Source organism: Rhyacophila brunnea, unplaced genomic scaffold, assembly GCF_057557595.1.
Source record: "Rhyacophila brunnea isolate RB1 unplaced genomic scaffold, BYU_Rbru_1.0 scaffold_7, whole genome shotgun sequence".
Taxonomy (NCBI): domain Eukaryota; kingdom Metazoa; phylum Arthropoda; class Insecta; order Trichoptera; family Rhyacophilidae; genus Rhyacophila; species Rhyacophila brunnea.
The window spans coordinates 40,341,441-40,357,798 of record NW_028233339.1 but is presented as its reverse complement, the minus strand read 5'-3'; the positions used below and the strand labels follow the sequence as shown (position 1 = coordinate 40,357,798).

The 16,358-nt window shown below is 35.2% G+C and overlaps 1 protein-coding gene across 5 annotated transcripts in view; it reads right to left on the bottom strand.

Annotated features, from left to right (window-relative positions):
- Positions 1–319: 319 nt before the first annotated feature.
- The window catches only part of LOC147064871 (peroxisomal acyl-coenzyme A oxidase 3-like), a 28,171-nt gene continuing 12,132 nt past the window's right edge, over positions 320–16,358 (bottom strand). For all 5 annotated transcript variants that reach the window (XM_085958313.1, XM_085958316.1, XM_085958315.1 and 2 more), the window contains exons 4-13: positions 14,452–14,767; positions 13,027–13,201; positions 10,597–10,879; positions 9,754–9,856; positions 8,574–8,711; positions 4,417–4,650; positions 3,657–3,811; positions 2,340–2,471; positions 1,273–1,425; positions 320–568 (exon numbers count right to left, since the gene is read on the bottom strand). In XM_085958313.1, coding sequence (XP_085814439.1) covers positions 458–568; positions 1,273–1,425; positions 2,340–2,471; positions 3,657–3,811; positions 4,417–4,650; positions 8,574–8,711; positions 9,754–9,856; positions 10,597–10,879; positions 13,027–13,201; positions 14,452–14,767 — 1,800 coding nt within the window. In that variant the 3' untranslated portion in view covers positions 320–457. The remainder of the gene's footprint in view (positions 569–1,272; positions 1,426–2,339; positions 2,472–3,656; positions 3,812–4,416; positions 4,651–8,573; positions 8,712–9,753; positions 9,857–10,596; positions 10,880–13,026; positions 13,202–14,451; positions 14,768–16,358) is intronic.

Below are 16,358 nucleotides of genomic sequence, written 5' to 3'. Positions count from 1 at the left end.
TACATTATATATCAATGGATTCGTTTTTAAAATCTCTACACGACAATTTTATCGCCTCTTTCAAAATCTGCTACGATTCTGTCATTCTGTCATTTATGAAACGAAATCAATGCGTATATCAATTCGCACTATAACACTATGTGTAACATTCAAAAACCTTTTTAGTTCAAAAAGTTTTTAATGATTTTCTTAAAATAATAATAAGTGTTATAGTGGGTTTTGATGAAAGCGATGGTTGCTCATGATGATCATTGTGAATCATCAGGTCTGCTCATGTAATTGGAGCATTAGGGCGGGGTATAAAATAAAACAATTCAAATATGTAATAACAATTGTAACAATCAATATTTTTAATAAAATGTAAAAAAATAAAATAAACAAAGCATTGTATTTAATACAGTAAACCTGAGCCTATCCTAAAAGTATGTAAAATGTATATGTAATATCATAAGAGTTATTAAAGCTTTGAGGGCATTTTGGTTTCCCAATGGACGACTTCCTTCCACCAGTTTGGTCTGGTCAACGCTCCAGGATACGAGAATATCGACGATTGCAAATTTTGGTACACCTAAAAAAAACAGATGAAATTGAAACTGAAGTGTTTATATAATACTTGTATTTCAAAGTGAAGTTACTAAGGTTACTAATGCTGGTGGTTAAATTAGCTGCAAGTCATTTGTACTTTTGAGACTAGTGTATTTTATTCTCAAGACACTAGAAAAAGTGTAATGTTCGACATTACACAAACAGAGACTAGTAAAGTGAAACCAAATGCGATATTTGCTAATTTAAAAGTAGCAGAAAAAACAATGCAAAAATTTGTACAGAGAATTAGGGTACAGTGAATATAACGTCTGTAATAATGAAAGAAAATGTAATATTTGTGAATTTACAAGTAAATAATCCACGTGTGAAATCGTGTTTTCTTTGCCCAATTAACCTTTTTACTGCCGGTAGGTGTATGTATGGCGGATATTAAAATTAATTTACGTTTCAAGTAGTAAAAACGAATTCTGTGACGATATTCCCAATATATGTCGTTGTGTGTTCAACATATTTATATATTTAAAATAATTGATTTACGTTAGTAATCCCATTTAAAGCGGGACGTCCAAAGACGTCATTTTTGTATGAGCGGCATTCCGTTCACGGAAAAGTTTGCATCTTACGACGTCATTGGCAGCCATCCGGTTAAAAATTCAGTCAGTAGATATAGATTTTTAAAAATCTAATTTATGAAGATTATGTAAAAATACGTATTTATGGACTTACATATCCATCGCTGTTTCCGAGAACCGAATTCAGGATGAAATCGGGTGGGGCGATGGTATCTACGAGCGACACTGCTTCCGGTTTTAATGCTACACACAAATCCAGGATACCTTCCCGAAGTAAAAGACCTGCATCCTTCGAAAAATATCCTCCCTGAAAGTATTAAATAATAATACAATAAATATTGGTTTAATTGTTGTCCGTGCTGCTTTAGGGTTTTACATCCTGTATATTTTTGACTGACATTTAACTTTTTGTTACGTCAAGAGAAATCCTCGAAATTAGCGTGTGTAAAGTAAAACAGAAAGTCAATTTAGTGTCTTTTTAAGTCAGCGCTTACTTGTTGGTAATTCATGATGATTTTTATAATATCACTTGGTATTCAAACACATAATATTATAAAGATAGATGACACATGTTTCGTTCACATGGGAAACTTTATTCAGTATGAATATTCGGTACGTTTGAATTCATGTGCGTAGTGTGGGAAAAAGATAGTTGGGTGAAGTTGTTACAGAGTGGATTTTTAATGAAAAAATAAGCTGTGAGGAACAAATTAGAGTTTAATCTATATTGTTGGTAATTCTAGGGATTTTAAACTACACAAAAACCTTGATTATCTGGACAGATTGAGAATGTAGATAGTCTGCATATCCAGATAATCAAAAACTTATATAAAAATATATTTTTACCAGCTTTATCTGAAATTTTCACCTTTTTTTCATTGACTACATATTTTTTCGAAATTATATAATCGAGATTCTACTGTATTCATTTTTAAACCTATTTTATTCATGTGATGAAGGAATTTTAGACTACCGTTGTTCAGAAAGTTTTGATCATTTTTGATTTGCAAATTCTGAGAAACTGTTACTTTTTAGATGTGTTCACTAGAGACCAGCAACTGTCACTTGAAATGCAACACGACAGTGGCAATATTGTCGTGATGTGAGTATTGATGGTGTATTTCGGACTATCAGTTTTCAAAACCATCACACCTCGAGTTAAACCCTAATGTTAACTTTGCTAGTAAAAGCAGCAGTAAATAATATACTAGGCATACTTACAATATACAAAGTTGCAAGATGTTTCTCCAACGACCAGGCACCATACAATGACACCAATTTCATCAGAACCTCTCTTGTATTTTTGTCTTCCACATTCATTGCAAATGTGTGAAAATGATCAACAATGGCGTGCTGAAATAAACAATAAACAAATGACGTGGGTTTTGTTGCAAAAAAAATTAGCACTGCTATGAGCTTCTTTCTTCTTATTCTTTCACCCTGTCACAACCCAGCATTGGGGCATAGGGCAAGCACAAGTTCACGCCACTTCCCTCGATTCATCACCAACTCTTGCGCCTCATGCTATGTCAGACCTGCAACGTGTAGATTGCTTTTGTAGCACCGCTGCACGGTGAGGGAGGGCCGGCCACGACGACGGAGCCCTTGAGGCTGTGCCACAAGTTTGGCGGCATCCGGAACACATGTCCCAGCCATGTAAAGCGTCTCTTCGTGATTACCTCAATCACCGAAGGCTGCTGTGTCCGCTCACGAACTCGGGTTTTTGTAACGCGGTTGTACCAATGTACCCCTAAGATTCGGCAAAGACACCGGTTCTCAAAGCTCAAAAGCCGATACCTTTGAAGCTTAGTAAGATGCCATGTCTCAGCTATACAGGAGCACAGGTAGGACGCACGCATTAAACAAACGACATTTGGTTCACACAGAATACAGGCATGGAGGTCAAGGCTATGAGCTATGTAAGTTTTATAAATATTGATCCAGTAGTTTTTGAGTCATAACGGAAAAAAAAAACAAAAATAAAAAAACTTTAAAATATTTTGAAATAACAAACATCAATTTTATTGTTTGTGTAGACCACAGAACAGATGGAAATGTTAAAGCCTGTGGCCATATGCCAGTGATGCACAAACTGCGGCCTGTGGGACGCATGCGGCCCAAAACAACAAGTACTTCGTCGCCAATACGTAACAATAAAATAATAAAATCTATCTCTCGTCTAGTATAATATATCATTATTTTTCAACACTTTTACCCACTGCGGCCCGTAAAAAATTAGAAAATGGATCAATTGGCCCTAATGGTTTATGGCTTAATAACAGTCAGGCCATAAAATGCGAGAAATACATAGCCCATTGAATGTCCTCAAATATTACGAATGCGCATTTTGTTTACTTTAATGCATATTATGATACAGACATAAATACAGAAAATAACACTCTTTAACACATGTTTAAGTTTATCCCATATTTCTTCACACACCCAGAAGGTAACCCACTTCCCTTATCTTTGCGATCCCTGATATAGGTCATAATCAATAAAGAGTGAATAAATTTGATTGACAATGTCAAAAATTACCTCGGCAAACACGGCAGACAAAATGGCAGCGTGGTACGCTTGAGTGTTGTTTCTCACGGTGAAGTTATCGTTTCCTTCTTTCGAAAGCCTTTCAACTTTCTCAAATGTCAGTTTTAACATATAGCACACAAGCCATCTATAAGAGTTTATTAAATCTGAAAAGAAATTAGTTATACATAGTATGAAAAATGCACGATATAAATTTATGATAAATATAAACTTCAAACAACTTCAATGGTTGCTTTATTGCCAATGGTCTTTTTGGTAGATATTTTCATAGATAATCAGTATTCGATACAATTTTGATGTATGTATCCAAATTTATTTATTAAATTATAGACGTTATTCTTCTTTTTAAAAAGGTATGTTTTCAGTGCACCCCCACCAAAGAATATTCTGAAATCCACAGGCCACCACTCACCCACAGGAGGTCAAGGTATAATGAGGAGCTATACATACTTTATGGGAGCGAACAGATCACTCGGAGAGTGCGAGCGAATCACAAAGAGACTGGCTGGATAGGCCACATGCATAGAATGCCGGAGGATATACCAACGAGGTGGGTGTGTACACAACCCCCGATGGTAAGAGAAGACCTGGACGTCCAAAATTGAGATGGCTGGACTGTGCCATGGGATATTTAAATGTGCTCGGTCAAAACAATTAGAGTGTCAGGTCGGCGCTGGATCGTCCAGGAGGACAGGCCACAACTGGTTAGAATGAAAATTCTCATTGCGAGATACATAATAGATATACTTACTTGTAGGTTCGATTATTTCTATAGCAGTTTTCGGTTTGAAAGTAGTTTTATCTAAATTTTTGTAGTTATTTAAGAAGTCCGCCGTTTTGTATGGGGTGTCAATCTGCTCGCCTTTCTGCAGGTTTCGCCACAAGCCGAGTAGCCAATTGCTGGTCTGCTGGATTAAAATACTATTTTCACCCTCGTACGTGCAGTTTGCATCATTCTCGTTACGCATGTCTCCGATTCCAGTTGCTGAAATAACAAAAACCATGGATTAAGTTTAATTTGTCACTATATTCTATTTTCTCGATCGTATTTTAAATGAGGCAGGCAAAAAATTACATTTTGAGATTGACGTACATTGAGGAGTTGGATGGTGGGGTGAATAGAACACAGGAACATAAAAAGACTTGGGTGGATCGGTCACGTGCAAAGAATGCCAGAGGAGTTACAGGCATGGTGAGCTATGTCCACATCCCCTGAGGCCAAGGGATTGCACCACTGGGGATTTTAGGGCTGAGCCAGATCAACTGGAAAAAGTATTTGAAGGAGTCCATAACCTTTCCAACGTTGTAGTTTAAATTTTCGATTTAGATATATAGAAATGAGTTAAATCTTAAGATACGACACTATCTAATGGAAATATTTTTGCACCATGACACAAGAAGTAGAAGGGAACATATTGTTTTAATCCAAAATACGACTTCTATAAATGTTGTGTTGTATTCCGTTCCACAGTACAGGATGTCAATGAACGTCCTGTCATATCACATCTCACAAAATACGACGTTTATAGACGTCATGTCCGCGGATGTGTTAACGTACACATTAAGGCGATGTCTTCGGCCTAAATAACACATATAATGTGACTTTTACGCCATCTATTTATATTTAAAGGCATCTACCATGAATTTCTAAAAATCTGTTACTAAAAACTTTGGTCAGTTTCAATCAGATGGCAGTGAGTTACCATAACTAATTTTAAAAGTAAATTAAAGTTGCCAATGGAATGGAATTCTAGATGAATAAAATTGCTAGACAAAAATTCATTTACATATTATTATTTAAGAATATAATAATATATTCAAATATAACCACTTGAGACCCGAGGGAGAACCAGCCATCAAAAAAAATATTTCTTTGATTTTATGGAAGAGAAGTATTAGTCTATTGACAAAAAAATTTTTTTTACGTTTTTTTTATTTTGTAAAGTAAAATATACTATATGCACATACCAGGTAACACTGCAGATGAATATTACCTACTCTATAAACTTAGGGAAGGTAAAGAAAACAACTTGTCATAGGAATGGTCAATTTTAATAGAACATTACACAATAAAAACAATACAAAAACATTATAAATAGGATAATTAAATATATTTACACTTAAAATTAGTTAAAATTATGAAATAAAACCCTAAATATCGTCGTTGAAACTAGAAAATTGTGTAACTCCGTTTTAATCGAAAATTGACTTTGAATGCCATCTAGTGGCCGTTGATAATATCTATCCGTCTTGCAAATTTTGTAATTCCAGAAAAATTGTATCATTGTTAAATCATGGATGATTTCACTCCAAAACCATACATTTGTATAGGAAACCATAATGTTTTTTGTCTCTCCTGTAAAGTAGTGTTTTTGGAGTTACACAATTTTCTAGTTTCAACGACGATATGTACTTTAAAATTGCTTTGAGCTGCATCCTATACTGTGTGATACAGCTCAAAGCAAAATTTTGTGCACACGTATATATTGCATTTTATGCAAATATACCTGGTGCGGGACTTGCATCCAGGGTATCTGCACACGGATGCTGAATGGTGGCCAACGCTGTCCAAACGTACCTCAGCGATCGGTTGGGGGAAAACCGTTCTCCTGCGAGCTGGTGGCTCTGTGTCTACCTGCGATGTCGACATGTTTCTTGGCCGACCTCGTGCTGGCAGTGTTAAAATGTTGGCTACCCGATCTTCATACCGAATCATAGCTTTCGCTAATCTGATTCAGTACGACAACAGTCTCATAATATCCTTTCGGGGTACATTTTCTAGTTTACAATTCCGCATATACATTAGCCAACAGTTTACTACCGCCAAGTCCACAAAGTGGTTAAAAACCCTCACAGGCCATTTGCATGTCTTCATCGCAGTCCTGTAATAAGCAATTATCCGATCGCCGACATGCCCTCTCGCCAACAAATCTTCCTCCAATTCCGGACCAGCATTCGGCATACTGAAACAATAGGAAAAAAATATTATTACATAATCCATATTTCCTCATTAATTCAAGTATTTAGCAGTAAAAATACAAATAATGATGGGTAATAATATGTTTTGATTGAAGTTTACTATTCAAACCATCAACTCCTCATTCGAGACAATCGCTACATCATGTGTACAAGATGTAATGAATTCTTGTTTTTATGCCAAAGCATGTAATGAAAATGAATCTAGTGTATGACCGGATGGTATATAAAACCAATAAATATATTATTAAGAAAATTGTAAACCTACCATTTTGTGAGCCAGGGAAGCACCCTGGATTGTGATGTCGAAGGTTGTAAATGTCGAATGTAAATGTCGTCGCTGTTGTCGGACTCGTAACCGTCGCCGACTTCGCAGTCTGTCGTCCAATATTTCGTCGAGTTCATCAGTATTAAAAGATTTATCTATATGTAAACAAAAAAACATAACCTAATTACATTCATATACTCGTGTCAAACTTATCACTGTAGCATTGTGAATAATTATAATGATGATTATGAGATACATTTTCGAGACAAGTTTCAGTAATTTTGAATGAAATTAAAATTTTATTTTATTAAATTCGGTTCTACAATCATAATATGCGAATGAAAGAAATTCACTATCTATTAGATAATTTACAAAACGTACAAGATGGGCTCGATGACATTTGTCATAAACATAACCTCAAACTAACGTAAAGTATTTATAATTTTACGAAAACGATGAGTCTACGCCTAAAATAATATATATTGATGATAAATGCATGATGGTGATTGAAAATACAGTATATGTAACTCTTTTCAATAATTTTTGAATGTTTGTTTGACAATCAAAACTGCGTGACATAGTTTGTCATTTTGATGTACGATAATAATATTATTTATTATACACTGAAAAGTTTACTTACTTGACAAAAATGTTACTGATGAGTCGATTCCTTCCTGTTTTCAAACAATATACCTAATAATGGCCAAATAAAAAAGAATTGTCATAAATCCGATATTAGATCGAGAGCACGAATGCTACCATAGACTAATGCTACCATATGTTAAAATGCGAGATTTGTTTATTTTGTTGATTATTTTTATCATAAATAATGATAAAAAAACAGTTGTAATTTAAGCAAATACTAATTGCAAATAATTCGCAGTTTCAAATTTTGAATATAGGCAGGTTTATACGTAAATTAAGTTAATATTGTAATTTCAATTATTAAGTTATTTTTATTCATATGGCAATTTCGCCTCAAACTGATAAACTGATTTTTGTCAAAATGCAGAGAAATGTTATTTTGTCTTGTCTATGTGTGAGTTTCATTTTCAACGTCATGTTATGGTATGTGTGTTTTGTATGGAGATATTTTGTTTCCAAATAATTCCACAACGGCAGCACCATACAGACAAACATGTTGCCAATTTGAGCAATTATTATGGTTTCGATTTCTATCGATTCGTTAATATACAAAAATACAAGATTAAATTTAAATAACTGCCGTAAAAATTAATAAATAATATTTTTAATAGAAACGCTAAGCGTTATTCGCGATAAATTGCGTGTAAGCCGAGATTTTTCGATTTTAATTGCGTGCTTTCTAACCTCTAAATCGATGTTTTTTAAATTTGAAAAAAGAGATATAAGGATATAATAAATTCCAATTTTCGCTTAGCGTTTCCCTGGGTAATAGATTTACGTACATTTTTATCGTAATTTTGATAATAAATCTTATGTCATTCATTCTTACCACCCGATAGAAATGTACCGAATTTGACACTTATTTTTGGTATATAGAACTCCATGATACTTCTTAATTTTTTATTTTATTTTTCTCATTACTTTTGAATATATATTTACCGATTAATAAACTTTTCTAGCTATTTTTAGATAACAACTTTACCTAGAGACATCACCTTAATATGTACGTTTTTGCACACCTTTCAAATATCCGTGTCCACCGCATGCCTCTCTGCACACCTGGATTCCATCCCTCGCAGTCCATGTGATAATGGGTTTCGCAGCTGAAGACAGGGCATGAATTTCTATTCCCCTTGGAAAACCGTTGGAGTTTTTGTCTAAAATCGATACAGTAAAATTTTATTAATTCACTCATAATTTGAAATTGTCAATAATTCAAAAGTTTATGAAAGAAAATAGTTTCATATTTCATATTCTTTCAAAATGAAACAGTAAAATTAATGTTGTAGATTCCGTGAAAAAGCTATTATTTGCAATGAAAGATATAAATCTGACAAGATATTCAGATTAAGATATTCTTATAGCGAGGGGCCTTCGAATACTTTCTCTTTCACTCATCGGACATCGCATACAGCGCCGTCTGGGCGCCCCCAGTATCGCACGCCCCCGCTATCAGGCGCTCCCACTACAGCGCGCCGACGTTATCACATAGACGGCAGAGAAGAGGTCGCCTATTTGACTATATAAGGCGACGTTTGGCCTTCATGGCCTTCAGTTATCAATTAGAATTAAGTCAACCTTCAGTCAAGAGACCTAAATCACTGAGTTTACTACAGTAGTCTTGCTTGCACTCTGAAAACGGATAAACGGTTAGCCGTAAGCCCTATCAGAGTCAAGTGAGCTATTCGATTGAGCTAGGTACAAAGTCTGACTACGCCATAGTTCCAGTATAAATTACATCGAACTTATACTAGCGCACATCAATTTATCGTATTGATACCGTATAAAATCAAATAAACCGTATACTCTTCGAGACATCCACAACTTATCATTTATAAATAGAGGAAGAAAGAGTTCCGGATGCGCCTAGCGAGTAACGACTAGGTGGGCATTCGATATAATATATAATTAGCATGCTATTTAAATGTGGTAATTAAAAAAGTAATTATCAATTATCTAGTCAGCAATCAATGTGCACATGCATTTGTAATTTTATAATTTTAAATTACATTTTTTTCCATTTGCTTTAGAGCCACAAGAAGAGGTTTCTGAACAATTTTTTTTACAAGAAATGCGATGTTAGCCACAAACTCATTAGGTGCACGGTCCAAACAATATGTGAATTTGCCAGACTCGGGATTCGAATCCGAGACCCACACCTTCTTCACATTACCACTCAGATCGTATTTGAATACTCACTCATAAACGAGTCCATGACAAACTTTGTATGAGTTTCCGAGAACCAGTTTGCGAAAATTCGCATGGCGTAGGTAGCTGCCAAATACGGGATCAGTCGGAATTGCTGAAAAATATCAAAAGTATTATGTTGTTTAATATTACTTTAGAAAGGCGAAACCCGGGTCACCAAAAACGACTCAAATGGAATAGTGCAAAACTTAAATCCATTAGAATTTAAATTCAAATTACCATCGGTCGATAGTATTAATATTAATTATTTAGATTAACAAACAATAATTTCATTCACAAAAAATACTATAAATCGATTTATATTTGAGTTCATAATAATGTATCCATTACAAATTCAAGAAGTAGTTTTTATCTCTAAGGTCTTCTTCAGCCTACGGAGATTCTCAGAGAAGATACAACTGGTCAGTTACTGGTGTTTTGCATACGGCGCTACTCCTAAGTGATTAAAATCACAAGCTGTCAAACTGAAATATTCTAAAGGAATATTTAGACAGCCTGTAATTATTATAGAGAAATTTTCTCCACTTCTGCAACAAATTTTATATTAAAAATTGGTCACTCATATTTTTTCTTTTTGTATAGACATCTGAGTGGTTTTGAGTTACCATGAGAACATTGTTTCAGTTTGTAACTAGTAGTCTGGTGACTAGCATGTCGCGTCTCTAGTAATAAATCACGGATGTGTTGCGAACCACTGTTTAAAAATTAGTCACGCCCTTTGAAATACATTAATATGCGGCATAAGCTACTGGTTGGTGATTTTAATTTAAATTGCGTCTTATTTCAGTATCTCCGTGGATGCCTAAAATTGTGTTAATTAATTCAAAATATTACCTGTTGCTGATATTCAATGACAGGGAATTCATCTTTGGAGTCGTCGGGTCCAAATTGCCTTCGAACCGAAGAGTACCGGATGGCGATGGTGATGGCTTTCTGCAGCTGGTTGGTGGCCATTCCTGTGATCTGCACGCGGCCCCCCGAGAGGATGCCCAGCGATGCTCCGAACCGTTTGCTGGAATCCCGAATGGGAGAGACGTAGTTCCCATTGTCATCCACGTCACCCAGTTTATTGAGCAAATTTTCTGCGGGTATGTGATAGGAATTGAACATGACAAATCTGAAAAATGAATTATAACAATCAATTTGAAGCACTGCATATATATTGCGATCGTAATTGCAATGCTCTTTTCACACGGCGCTGCTAGCAAATGAAGTGATCATTCACTTTAGACTGGCTATACTGATTAATTTATTATAAGATATTATTATGGACATTCATCATCAGCTTGTCTCAATCCATTACAGGACTTCTCCACTTCTCTGGTTCCTTATTTTTCAGTGTCACATAATTCCGCCAAACCTTAATATTTTCTCAATTCAATCTACAGCGCGCAGACGTTATCACATAGACGACGGCAGAGAAGGCGTAGCCTATTTGACTATATAATGCGATGTTTGGCCTTCAGTTATGGATTAGAATTGAGTCGAGCTTGGCTTTGTCAAGAAAGCAAATTCACCTTGTTCACTACAGTAGTCTTGCATGCACTCTGAAAACGGATAAATATTTAGCCGTAAGCCCTATCAGAGTCCAGTCAGCTATTTGATTGAGCTGGGTAGGTACATGGTCTGACTACGCCCTCGAACTTATTATACTCGCTCATATAAAATTGTATTGTTACCGTCTAAAATCAAATATACCATATTCTTTTCTAGACACCCACGACTTTTATAAATAGAAGAAGGAACAGTTAGATCCCCTTATAAGATATAATTTATTGATTTAAGATTTTCACAATGTGACATAAACATACAGTGAGAGAAAGCAGTAAGGCTACTAGTTAAATAGACCGTATTTTAAGAGATTTATAAACAAAACTTCATCTAAATTCACTTCACGTAAATGAAATATAACAATATCCGAATCAATTTGGTTGCACACTATTTCCCTCCCGGTTGGAATCAACAATGAAAGATTGGTTACATACGTTAGGAAACCAAACAACCGACACTCTCGATTTTTTAGAGCAGGCATGTCCAACTTCGAATAGGCAATGATATACTACATGAGATGTTAAACGTAAACAACCACACTCGTCTCAAAAAGAAATACGTACTAAATTTCCCGTTTGTGATAAATTTTTGTCATTTTTTGCGCACCCATTGCAAAGACCCTATTGCGCGACGGTAAGGAAAAACTACAACTCAGTTTAAATGCGGGGATTTTCATCTTCACTTTCTCTTACTCCTGAGGCAGGCTGTGAATGATGCAGCACAAATCACGTAATATGACGAGACTGATGGTTAATTTTAACACGATTTTCACGTATACTAGTTTAGGCAATAAAAATAGTTATGGTAAACGCTTCTCCTTCAACACCTCTATAAAATTATATTATATTACAACTGAATGTATATATTTTTACACTTTCTCCACTCAATTCCTATCATAACTAAGATATCTCCAATACGGGTCTTTCTTGCTACTTACGTATTAAATAGAGATCTTACTGGAGTTGACAACATCACAAAATTTGCAACGTTTTGTGTCAAAAACATGAGATATACGGTGTCAATACGGTGAGATTTGTCGGTGTTTTGTAAAAAGGGCGAATCAACCATTTTGGCGAAATCGAGATTTTAATGAAAATACAATATGTACCCCACTAGCTTTGTTGTGTAAAAATGCAGAATTTTTATCTCTACAGGAAAGTACTTAAAAACGATAATCGACTAAAATTAAATTAATTAAAATTACGAAATAAAAAGCAAATGTGACATATTAGGCCTTTTAAAATATAATATTATAATACCTATTATAATGACAGTATTCTTTCTAAGCTTTATTATAAACTTGTTAGATATTTATAATCATCTACAGGTAAAAAACAAATAAATGTCAAAAGTTAAAAATCCTCCTCTTGTAAAGTAGCATTTTGGTTAATTCGCCCTTTTTACAAAACACCGACGATATACACTTGCTTTTGATGATAAGTTCCATCAGCTCATCATTAGTTGTAATTGTTACAATAAGTGCTATGTTTTAACAGCACCTCTCTTGGCTATGATAAATTTTAGAGCGAGATAGTCAGTTTTAACTGTTTAGACGGCTAACTTAGTGTAATTGTTACAATAAGTGCTAAAACTTCGATACTTTCCTACACTAGATAGCTGCCGTAGCGGCCAAAAGCAGCCTTGTGTATAGAATAGACCCGCAGTAGTGGTTATGGTGGGAAAACAATATTGAATATAATGGGATTTCCGTACCCGTTGTCAATGCCATTGAGGCCAATTTTTTCACCGAGGTCTCCCACGATCACACCGGCGAAAGGTTTCAAGGTGCGCGTGCACCGTATTGGAACTACAAAAGCGTGGAGGCCTTGGTCTTCTCCATTTGGCGTTATTAGCTTGGCGTAGACAACAGCATGCGTTGCACATTTTCCTGCAAAATAAAACGTAATATGTTATGACTTTGGGGCTAAAGTTAAAAAAACCCCTATTTGTGCGTTATTCCACTCATTATGATGATTCCTGGCGATTTTATGACAAATGTCAAAATGAGTATGGGACAAAAAAATATTATTAAAAATTGAATGCAATTCAATAACAAATTCGCACTTGCCAGGGTCTGCATTGAACAAGGATTACCTGCATTAGGTAACCCCATAAAAATGTGGCTGAAGAATAAATCAAGCTACCTTTGGATGTCATCTTTTGTAATAAACCGTTTCCCATTAATATGGTTTTCCAGTCTGCGGAAAAGATGATAATCTGATGGTGCCAGGGCAGTAGAATGTGGTGAATGTGCCATGACGAGTTTTTGGGGAATTTTTGTACTAATATAAAATATGCGTTCAATGGAAGTTCAATTTTAATTACATTGTTTTAATGGATATCGTTATCATTCAAAATGTAGTTTGATAAGTTCTATCCATGGTACTGTCACCTCCTGTCAAAATGTTGGGAGCGAGGAGATGAATTTTCCCTCCCCTCTCAATATGCTGGTCATCGTCTGTTGTTCTGTACTTGAGAGTGAACAAAGTAAACACCGGAATGATGGTCGAAAACGGTGAGATTTTATTTACAGTATACGGCTTTGATTATTACATTTTTATAAAATATTTGCGGGGCGCATGAATCGCACTGTTTACAAATTCGCTAGTAAACCGCTTCTGGAAGATTCTACTGCGCGCGAAAAACGTTCATCAGCGAGTACAAGAATGCGGTGTTGCTGTTCCCTTTATTTTTAACAGCATTTGAACAAACAATATTGCCGGTTATGTTTTAATTTTTTTTTTCCTCGCAATCAACCATTTCTACGCGTCAGCTCGATAACGGTTCCGGCTTCTCTAGACCTCCAAAGGAGACATCCCCAAATGGGGACAATTCGGGGGTATGACAGTACCTACCCACTATAATTTTTCTTGAAAAATTCATTGTTATAATATAAAAAATTTTAAATCCTTTTTATTTACATTGACTACATAGTTGTTAACTATTCACCCAATCTAATTACATCCTTGAGCGGGATCTACTACAAATCGAAAAAAAACAACTAGCTTGATCAGCTGAGCGTTTGAACATGCAACCCATGGTTTCATATTTATAGAAAAATATGGCTGTTCTACCAACAAAGAAAGAAACATGGGTACGAATTTGAATAGCTCAATGGAAATAAACATAATACTTTACCTAGAGCACCGACCCAACATTTGGCAGCCTCGAAGTCAGCAGAGTGCAGGATGAAGTCCTTGCTTTCAAGGTCATACGTTGCCGTCGTTCTCATGCCCTTGGCGTTGGAGCCATGTGCTATCTCCGTGAGCGCAAAGCATCCGGAGATCTCTGAGTTCAGAGCAGCCTCGATGAATTTGTAGTGCCTGTCCGTTCCCAATCCTCGTATCACATTGACAAACATGCCATACCCCAGGCCAAGCTTGACACCGGTTGACACGTCGTACATGAACAGAGCCTCGCACCATGCTGACGGCAATCGATTATTCAACGCAATCTGGGAAAACCATTTAAGAATTATTATTTCACTGGTATTCAATGGATCATCATTATGAGAAACACTAAGCCCAGTCACATATTGAAAATTGTCTCGACTGGGACATATAAAAACTGGGAGCAGTATTGCAACTTTCTTCCGTGCGCATAGGCAAGGTCTTGTCGGGACAGTGATGTCACGTAGCCAGCAAAATGAATAATGAAATACAACATTTTGGGTTTATACCAGCTCCGCAAAAGAGATTAACAATTGCATTGCTTTGAAACAGATATTTTCAATTCGCTGTATTTTTTCTTTTGTCAGAACATGTAAAAAAAGCGACTGACTATCTCAAATCTTCCGTTAATTTTTTGAGAAACAACGCGTACGTACTATAAAGTAGTGGTTTCTAAACTTCATATTACTACGCCTCCCTTTAAAAAAAATCTAATCTTGGCGCCACCCCCTTTATTTCATTAAATAACACAGACACCTTTTTGAATATTCAACAATGTACCAATACAAAAATTAAAAAAAATATATAAAAATAAACAAGGTTTTAGGTAGGGGGAGGCTAGTTGCCTAGTAGAGGCTAGTTGTTACAAAAAAATAAAAAGTTAAATAGCTGAAATCCGTTTATCTTAAGACACATCATATTAATTATTACTAATTCTACATATCGTCACGGTTCTGGCAGAAGACACTAATTCGAAAAAATTACATATTGAGTTAGTTATACCAAAATGTTCCTTATTTCAAACTTCACCGTATGGAAACCTTCTTAATAAATAAACAGTCTTTATTTTAAAGTCATCCTTTTTATGATTACTTAATAAACTCACATTATAGACCATTTCAAACATCTTAACTTCAAAGTTAAATTACTCAAAACTAGTATTCTCCAGTTAGTGTGTTTTGCCAGAACAGAGACGATATATTTAGCTATTACAATACGGTTTATTTGTCTCCATACATACCTTACAAAATTTACAATAGCAATAACAAAAAATTAAAATTGTGACAATGTGCCCCAGCCGGGGGCAAGTTGTTACAGGGTAGGGGCACATTGCTACCAACTAAAACAATAATTGAAAATGTATGTAAAAGTAAGTTTTTTGCTTGTGATTTTCTTTGCATTTATATTTAGTCGCTAAAATCATAATTCTGACACATGAAATTAACTTAGAGGATAAAGCTCTATTTCAAAGTTACTGTGGTTATAATACTATTTCATATGATTCTTTTGTCAACACATACATTCTAAAATACACAATACTGCTTCACTGCTTGCAAAAAATGTAATTGCCCTTGCTTTCTTTGGGCGACCAATGTTATAAATACATATAGGTATGGACTATGTACCGTACATATGTGTGAGTTTTTACAACATTAGTAGTATAAAGACATGCCAGTAGGTACCTTTTATATATTGTATTACAAGAATAATCACTGAAATTATTGATTTCAGATTATCAATACTATCTCATGGCATGGACACAGTACTACTTTGGACTCTGACAGTGATAAGCGTCTGAGTGTCATACTTATTTGATGACAATTTTACATAATCATTGAAGGATTGTAATGAATCACATTACCATTGAATGTCTTA